The sequence below is a fragment of the Nestor notabilis genome, unplaced genomic scaffold (assembly GCF_000696875.1).
Source record: "Nestor notabilis isolate BGI_N333 unplaced genomic scaffold, ASM69687v1 scaffold1369, whole genome shotgun sequence".
NCBI lineage: Eukaryota > Metazoa > Chordata > Aves > Psittaciformes > Psittacidae > Nestor > Nestor notabilis.
In genome coordinates this window covers 136,480-146,170 of record NW_009942126.1, presented here as the reverse complement: position 1 = coordinate 146,170, position 9,691 = coordinate 136,480, and the positions used below count along the sequence as shown (strand labels likewise).

The 9,691-nt window shown below is 42.3% G+C and overlaps 1 protein-coding gene across 1 annotated transcript in view; it reads left to right on the top strand.

Annotated features, from left to right (window-relative positions):
• BMP7 (bone morphogenetic protein 7) overlaps positions 1–9,691 on the top strand; it is a 44,410-nt gene that overhangs the window by 31,721 nt on the left and 2,998 nt on the right. The window contains exons 3-4 of the mRNA XM_010021231.1: positions 3,209–3,357; positions 8,309–8,506. Of these exons, the coding sequence (XP_010019533.1) occupies positions 3,209–3,357; positions 8,309–8,506 (347 nt within the window). The remainder of the gene's footprint in view (positions 1–3,208; positions 3,358–8,308; positions 8,507–9,691) is intronic.

Sequence of the window (9,691 nt, the reverse complement as noted above, 5' to 3'; positions counted from 1 at the left end):
GGTTCAGTATAGTTTCTCATGTGCTCTGAAGTTCTCAAACGAAGGGCTTTAATGCAGGGCCAAGGAACGAAAGGGCTTTTCTGCCTCCTGGTTGCAGAGCCACTATTGAGTCACTCAAAGCATGTTCTAAATATGCACACAGTTATTAGGTAAGGGACCAGCGAGTGAGATTTGCACTAGAAACCTCCTCCCTTTGTGCTCAGATCTTTATCTCGAAGCTAAAACCCAAACCAGCCACATTAGTTAGACTTAACTAGCACTATCCCATATGACAAGTTATTCGTTGGAAACTCTCTGAGCACATTTGAAGTCTAAGCAGAGTAACATTTCTCTGCCATGTTTGTCTTGTCTAACAATGATGTCTAAAGGGCTTGCTGTCTATTAGCTAGTGATTTAACATTGTTTGCCATAAGTCTTTGGAGAGCAGAGCATTTCACTTAAGGAGAGGTTGTTCTTTTTAAAAGAACAGGAGGTTTCTTTTCATTGGAACAGGCACCACAATCTCAGGAGCTTCTGCTTGCAGCTCTGGTCAGGTTCTGCATCCCATTCCTGGCCGCTGCTGGTGGGCCAGACTGGAAAGTGCTAATCCAGGAGTGCTTGAACTTCGAGAGAGCATCTGACATGTGGCCTTTTTGGGTCCAAATGTTCTAAGTGTGTGTGGGAAGGACATTTCCCTTTAGTGGGTCCCTTTGATCTCTCTCACTTTGGGCTTCCCCTCCAGGCCTATTGTTTGCACATTGCTGTAACTAGAGGAAAACAAATACATTATACAATTTCCCAGACTGACTCACCCTGGTACTTGATGCCTCATGTTGTCTGGTTATCCTGATTGCATCATGTCGGCATGGGAAGCTTAAAGGCTGGTTTTTCTGAGTAATAATGCTGCATTTGAGCAGCAGCTAAAACCAAAAAAAAGTTATCATTATTACTATTATGTTCAACCTGCAAACTACAAGCGAGAAAAACCAAGCGAGCCAAGTCCCTATGAACTAAACCTTGTGTGAATCATGAGTTCCAGTCAGGGGCCATGCTTAAATGATGCAGTATGCGAATATAAAAAACTCTTTACTTCTGGAAACTTGGACTCAGCCAATCCGTACTACTCCCTCATCCCTGGCTCCTCTGGGATGCGTTTTGTTCAGCGTGTTGTAAACAGGGAAGGATGGGAGGTATCCAGGCGGCTGTGTCATGCACTATGGGAGCAGGGCCATTGCTTCTGGGTGGGGATGAAACCCCAGGAAATTTGTCCCCCAGTTAGAGTTAAAGCATCTCATATTCTTGTAGCTGATGTCTCTGTGGAGGAAGGGGTTATCCGTCCTCAGCTGTCCTAGGTGCACCCAGCAAAGCTGACTGAGCTCCAGACAGCAGCTGGGTTAAGCCTCTCCATTGCTGTACCACGGCCTCTTCCTGAGCCACCCACTTCAGCTGCCCAAACATCTGCTGAAATAGTGCCCATAAACAAGAGTTGCAGCATGTTCAATTCTGATGTAGGGCTTCTTCCACAAACCCAAACTTTCCTTAAGAGAAAGCAAAACTCCCATTCCTCCCGTGCCTTCCTCCATGGCAGGGACATGCTGGGTGAAGGGAGGAATCACAATCGTTATAATCCTGTACTTGCAAAACATCTCTTGCGAGCGTCAGACCTTGCCTCCTCTTTGTGAAACAGCTGACAGGAAGCCAGTGCTTTCCCTCAGGCTGCCACATGCAGCACTAACTGCACTCTCAGCAGCATTTGCTCTATCTACATATCCAGCTGTGTGGCATCCGAAGATATGGTGCATTGGTGAGAAAACGGCATATTCCTCCTGTTATGCCCCCTGGGTGATGTGCTCACCATGTGCTTCTGATTTCAGAAGTTTAATTTCATGTAAGTCATTGCAAAGCCAGAGGCAGTGACATCTATTAGCTCACATAGGAAAGATGTCATCTCTTACATGCTCTGGCCCACTAAGGTTGCGAGGGAAGCTAGGTAGTAAAAGCATTGCAATAAAACTCCATTTCTATTTTGAGTCATCTGTGTGGGACAAAAGCCTCTAATTTCTTGGTATCTCGCAGGGCAAAGAATCACTAAAACCTACGAGACAAAAGCCTCTATGCTGACAGCACTTCTCACATTCATTTTTGATCACTTGGTATTTTGTGCAAACAAGAGGCATCGTGTAAACTAAGTTAAATATATCTATTTTCACTGACAAATCAATAGTGACAAAATTAATAAGGCCTTCTTTAAGCTTTGAGGGCATGATTAAAGGGTTTTCTGAGGATAGTTCTTTATTCAAAAGGATATAATTACACTTAAACAAGTTATCATGTTTGTGCGCTGTCAGTACAAAAGCAGCTCTTACTTGTCTAGACACTTCCACCGTGTTTCTTTGTTCTTCTTTTAAAGTTATTTTTATACAGGAACTGCACCAGTATCCAATTTTTTTATCCAAGTTTTAGGTCTGTCTTAATTTCTGATAAAGGAAGTTTCCTTCCTTTGCAGAACCTGTGTTTTCTCAAAGTTTCATTTTACAGAAGTTTGCCAGGAAGCATTTTGTAAATCCAGAATGATTTCACCCTTTTCAAATGCATGAAATCTTCTCACTTTGGATCTTTCTTATTTTCTGGTAGTAGTTCTTTAACCAGAATAACTCAGCAGTGGCCTTTAAAAAAAATTAAGCAATGAATTGAAAGAAAATTGCCACCCAAAGTAACGCAGACCTATGACTGTGCAGAGGGTTATTGCCTCAATTAATTCTCTGTAGCCTCAGACGAACACATTTAAAAAAATTACATATGCTAATATATGCACTCCAGTGTTCCAGCTGGCTTGCACCAATGCTACGATTATGCATAAAAGTCAGGAAATGATGTGTGGAAAGGATCATGAGCAGCATTGACTGCCCAATTACCAGGTTTGCATATGCAGACTATAATTCTGCGAAGCTGTGCCTGGCAAGCACTTGTTCTGAAGTTGCATCAGCGGCTCTAAGGTTAACTGTAACAGCAAAGTAACCCAAAACCACCTCAACTCTGCTTCAACCCATCCTCCCTTTTTTGAAGGGAAGAAAAGTGCTTCATCTGAAGGTGATTAGGTGGGAAAACGTGCCAGCCCAGCTCTGGTGGAATCTGCCTATTGCCAAAAGGCTTAATGCATGTATGTGGATGCCTATAGACTTTCCAGAGGAAAGCCAGGGTAACTGGGAATTCCGTTGTTGTTTTTCAGGGATTCAGATTTGTTCCTGCTTGATTCTCGGACAATCTGGGCTGCAGAAGAAGGGTGGCTGGTGTTTGACATTACTGCAACCAGTAATCACTGGGTGGTGAATCCCCAGCACAACCTTGGCCTGCAGCTGTCCGTGGAAGGCATCGATGGTGAGTGTCAGACACCAACATCAATCAGTGAGTCTCTCTTTCAGGTACACAATTCCCAGCCAGGGGAAGCCTTAAACATACAGTATTCTTTCCTTTGAATAGAATTTATTGAACATGTGTTTCCTGAACTTGCTTAAGGTGGAGATAGTAATTATAATGAAACAATGCATGAACGTATTTCAGATGAAGGATGTACTCAAGTGCCGTAACAGACTGGTAACCTTCCTGGAGTCATTTCAGTATTAGCTGTGCACACATCCTTGTCAAGGTAAACATATGCTACTAACTTGCAGATAGTGCAGTCCAGTGGAGGAGAGAGGAATAAGTTTTGGTACGTGCAGAAAGACAACCAACATGTAAAAGACTGGTGTTAATTGGCACAAAAGTCCTTTTAAATTCAGAAAACAGCTAGGAACCATTTTAATTTCCTTTGTAGTAGAAAGTACTAGTAAAGTCATGTCTGGTCTGGACTCCAAGGTCTGCAGAGTGCTTATGGTACAAACCATACTCAGGTGTGGGAATGGGTGGGAAGGTCTGGCTCTGAAACATCTCCAGGAAGGATGTGTTTAGAATCAGGCAGAGAATTCTGCTAACCACGTCTTAACTAAAGAGTCATGTTTGTCTTAAAGTTAAAATGCTCACTTGGAGACTTGTACGAGGAAACCAGGTTAGCCTGGATCTTCTGGGGTTTCGCAGGACCTGAGACCACCTGAAACTGCCTGGCTGCCCCACAAGAGAGGTTAAGCAAAACCCAGTTCAAAACTATTACATATACTCCAGACGTAGTTATCATAGAATCATAGAATAGTTAGGGTTGGAAAGGACCTTAAGATCATCTAGTTCCAACACCCCTGCCATGAGCAGGGACACCACACATTAAACTATGTCGCCCAAGGCTCTGTCCAGCCTGGCCTTGAACACCGCCAGGGTTGGAGCATTCACAACTTCCTTGGGCAACCCATTCCAGTGCCTCACCACCCTCACTGTAAAGAACTTCTTCCTTATATCTAATCTAAATTTCCCCTGTTTAAGTTTAAACCCATTACCCCTTGTCCTGTCACTACAGTCCCTATCTAAGGACATATTTTTATTCTCCAGATATACATCAATGCTGTTGGGTTTTACGCGACACTCTGTACGCAGGTGGTATTTTGCGTAAGGACTGTGCAGAGCAGTTTTGAAACAGGCAACCTACAGAGTCAATTTACACAAAAGGGTGATTTTACTTATGTGAGAACTGCACACCAAGAAGTGCACAGGGTTTGTTTTAACCTGTCCTTTCTGAGTGATTAGTGAATGCAGAAACCCAAACAGAGACACAAAGCAGGAGCTTCACCATGGAAGTTACTAGTCCCCACCCCAATGACAGATGCCTTTTGCCATCTTTGTATAAAGATTCAAATTCAACCTGATTTACAAGTAAAGATTAACTCTTACAAAGTAAGGCAGGTTAACAGCCAAGACAAGCTTAACCCATTTTCAAACACTTGTCCTTATTTTTAGTTTCCATTTTGCCTCCTAAATGAAATACTCAGAAGTACAGAAATTGTGTCCATGATCATGGCACATTTGCTCAGTTGTGGTTCACGTATAGCGAAGCCATCAAGACCCAAGTGTAGAGCCCACATGATAGCTGTAAGTAGGCTTAATATCTCTAAACACCATGGAAACACTACAGTATCACACTCACACTTCTCTACTGATAAAGTTTTCTTAGCACTCTGTCCTCCCCCATCCTCACCTAATGATTTTACAGCTAAAGTCAGTCCCATTTTTCAGCATTAAGGAGGAAGGCAGCTGATTTATGAATCTGTTACAGATTTCTATAGAGAGTTTTCAGGATCCTGCATCCAAGGAAATGCTGCAACTTTGCATACGCTTCCAATAACTCTGGCTGCTCTCCTGGAGCAACTAGAAGTGGACCCATAAAAGCCAGATCTATCACAGAGAAAGCTTCCAAAGACAGAAACTCCCAGGTTCAGTCTCATCTGTTATTTGACTCAATAAAAATTAGGAATCTGATTATTTTTACTTCACTCCTGAGAAATCTAGCTGAGCTTGTATGCGATTTGAACCCTTTGAAAAGTAACTTGTTGCTTTCTCAAAACAGGTTAACAAAATACTTTAATCAGCCTGCCATTAAAGTTAGAAAAGCCAGCCGCAGTGTTTAAAAGGTAAATAGAGAGATACAAGACCCAGTTGTGTGCTTGTCTTCTGTAACCAAGTCCCTTGGCAGCACAACTTTGCACTCACGTTTCTCCACCATACACGTGAAATTTTCTTTCTATTTTTGAATGGCAAAGACGTGTCCTTCCTTGCTCCCCAAGTTTCCTTTTGGATTTAGACCAACTGTGTGTCTTACAAGAGATCTGCTTTTACACCTGGACTGCATGTGAAAATCATATGTTGCAGACACAGCAGGATTTTGATGCAACAGTATACGCTTGGGCAATCCCCAGAGCTTTAAGTAAATTAGATAAAAAAACCACCCCAACTTTTCTTTGTATCTGTCATTACATACAGAAATCTGTAATCACAAAGCCAGTACAGTCTATTTAAGAAAAATTCTGACATTGTGAGCACTCTCCAGATGAAATTGTACAAAAGAAATTAACTGATCATAGTATTTCTTTATAATCTTGCTAACTAAGTCTATCAACAAGCATAACTAGGGTGGAATCAAAGGATATTTGTTTACTCTGAAAAAATGGGGATCAGCGCAAGCAGGAAGCAAAAGGTCAGTCACCTTCAGTGAGCTCTGAGCCCAGCACCCAGGAACAGCCCCGGCTCGCTTAGGTTCACTTAGTTTGTTACTTAAGATCTTATGTTTGACAGTATTAAAAAAGCAGCTTCATAAAAGCAGATAAAACTGTGCCCTCTGGTTTAAGAGCACAGCTTTAGTTCTTTTGGGAGAAGTTTATCATTGTCTCATGGTGACTACACGTCCTTGTGTTTAACCTTGCTATAGGAAAGCTACAGTGGATCTTTCCCATCTTTATTAAAAAGAAATATGCTACTTTGCATACAGAGTGTTACAGTGCCACCATACTGGTCTTGAACATGACATGTTGATGCTGCACAAGAGATTAATTGGTCAAATGCTACTTATCACTGCGCTAATGCAAGTCCATTAAACATACCGGTGTGAAGTCAGGTCCCCTCACTCCATACTGCTGACCTACTCCCTAGAAGCATGGTAAAGGTAAAATCATTTACACTAGAAAAAACACAGCCATAGGTGTACTTGCTAGTTTAAACAACTTTGGGAAGCATAAAGGCTTCTTTGAAGGGGCAAGAAAAGCCCGAGGAGCAGCACTCAGTGAGCAATAACTCCTGCAGCTGAGCTTGTTTCCAGGAAATAAGGCTTCGATCTGGCAAAGCCTGAGCACAAGTGGAACTGCTTATGTATTTAGCATCAGCTACTTGCTTAAGTATTTTGTGGGCTCCACCTTCAAGATTTAAAATGAAAACTGTTTGGACAAGCTTCCAGAAAGCAGCTTAAGCAGAAGGTGAAGTTGTTGATATGTGTCTACATATAAATACATGCGTTTTAACATGTGCTATTTTTGCCCAAGCTTAATTGGTGCCCCATCCTGAGATTAGTTTTGCTTTATCTAGTTTGCAGGGCCTGGCCATGCTGGGCAGTTTTCCTGCTGCCAAGCTCCCATTAAAACACCTCTTGAGATACATCCCATATACTGCAGCCTGGGACTTGCTCGCTGGGCTGCACACTTGTAGAAAGGACTGCAGCCAAGGCCAGTCCATTTCTTGAGCTTTGACCACATTCCCCTTTTTCTGGGTCTGTCTCGCTTACCAATCTTTTGACCACATACAAGAGCAAAGATGGAAACAATCCCATGAAGGCACTAATTTATAAATAAGCCTTGGCATTTACCTTACTCTGTAAAAAACCAGCAGTTACAGAATATTACCTAGAAATATTGCAGGTTGCCAGCTTCTTTTCACGTAGTAGTGAGAAATTAGTAAAATAAGGACTTTATCAGGAGTCTGTAAAGCCCCTCACCTACTTTCCCTGGCCAGGCTGCCTTTCAGGGCTTCTCTAGGAAAGAGCCAGCTCTCTTTCGGCATATTTGATTTATGGCTGACAAGGCCCAGCTCTGTCCTCAGCAAAACAATCACAAAAGCCATTAACATAACTTTGACTTAGCAGCAGTACTCAGTAGCTTGGAACAGGGTAATCCTGGATATCACCCCTGCATTTCACGACAGCACCCAGGCATCCTTTGCAGGCAACAGAGAGAAATATTACCTTTCCCACTGCCATCCCCCCTCCTTGCAGTTTTTGTAAATAATTGATTTAATTCTGCAGATAAACCACCTAATCATCTTCTACCAAAAATCAGATTACTTTAAAAGTCCAGGATGATGGAAGTGTGAATAGTTAATCAACAGCTTTGCAACACAATTATCAGGTACAGTGGTGCTAAGATACAGCAATAAGCAAAATGTCTCTAAACATCTGAAGTATTTGTTTCTCTCAGCTACAGTGTATCTGGAACTCTGTCAACATTTCATATGAGGCATTTTTATTTTAAGTTAATAAGCTTCCAGTGGGAATTTAGTGTTCCCATGAGCTGAGTTTATGGCTCCTTTTATAGGATCACTTCAAATTATAGGTTGGTGAACTTAAAGAAACCCCTCTAAAGAATGCAGAAAAAGTTAATGCTAAGCGGATTTAGGGTAAAATAATTATATGGAGGACTATTTTATGTAACTTTTACATGCAGGTATAAAATGAAGTTAGCTGTGCTCAGCTGCTCTTGTCAGAAGCAGCTTTGCCGATCAAGTCCAGGCCCTTTGTGGATTGACACGTTTAGGAATCACCTTTACCAACCAGACAGCAGTTCTCCTCCTTGCTACCTTTACTATGTCTGCTCAGAGGAAAAGTTAGTTACTGCAGGGTCTCTTATCACTCCATTCTGTTATTAAGGGCAAAGCATCAATCCCAAACTGGCAGGTCTTATTGGAAGGCATGGCCCGCAGAACAAGCAGCCATTCACGGTAGCCTTCTTCAAAGCCACCGAGGTCCATCTCCGCAGTATTCGCTCCACGGGAGGAAAGCAAAGAAGCCAGAATCGATCAAAACCACCAAAGAACCAGGAAGCTTTCCGGGTGTCAAACATTGCAGGTACAACATGGGTTGCTGGGTTGTTATATCTGTTATCGTTATCTGTTAGTTGTCTCTTTGGTCTACCGCTAGTGTTCAGTTGCTGATTTGAAATTACTTACATAAGGGATTATTTCAAGAAACTTAGAAAAGAGTTCGTGATTTGAAGTTTAGCCTCCAAAACGTTTAGTAGTCCCAAAACTTTTGCATGAAGAGGAAGCCCTATTGGTAGCAGCTATTCTGGGGGGAATCCTAATATGGAAGAAATCTTCATCAGGCATTTGAAATAGAACTGTGGCTTAATTATGAGATACCTCAGAATAATGGGCTCCTGGTAACCTGCCCAGCAGGAACAGGGCTAGCACTGCTGAGGGCAGTAGCAGATTCCAGCTCTGTTCCTCCAACTGCTTCACTGTATGGAAGGAGAGCTCACAAAAGGTGGAAGTAAAAGGACAACACAGTGCACAATATCATCTTATGTAACTCATCTTTGCCTTGGGTTGCTTGGGGTTACCTGCAAGGCTATGGGAGATCTCTTTCCCGTCAGTCTTGTTGCAGCTTCCGTATATTTAATCAGGCCATTCCCATCCTAGAACTAACAGTGTTTTTCTGCAGCCCCGGCAATAGGTAACCCTTCTCTGACCTGCCCAAATGTCTGCTTTTCTGCACCTCTCACCTAAAATACAAGAGTCGCTTAAATTGGATTTCCATCATTTACGTTTCCAAGTTCTGGGTTTTGCAGTTCCCGAGTACAGATGGTCTGAAGTTTAAGTGTGCATTTTTGTCACCCATTTTCTGTATCAATACTGTTTTTAAAGTATAAGTAGTGGACAAAAGACTTCCTGATTTCTACAAGTAGGTTAAAAAAGTCCCTGTGACCAGTGTCCTGCTTCCAGCTTGGGGACCCCACATTGAGTTAGCTTCCAACAAGAAGAGTGGAAGAAGCATTTCCAGTACTTCTACTTGGATGTCCAGCTACATGTCCACACAATAGTCATGGTTGTTCAGATCCGTGACTCAGACCCATGCTTTATTCTTTGGTTTCAGTACTGTCACCCATTTCAAGAAGTCTGTAATCTGGATCCAGCTGCACTGGACAGAAGAACAGACTCCACGTTATCTTAATGTCATATGTTGCTTTTGTAGACCTGAAGGTGTAACTATCACCAGTAACACAGGTGATTCAATGACAGGAGTTTAGAAAAT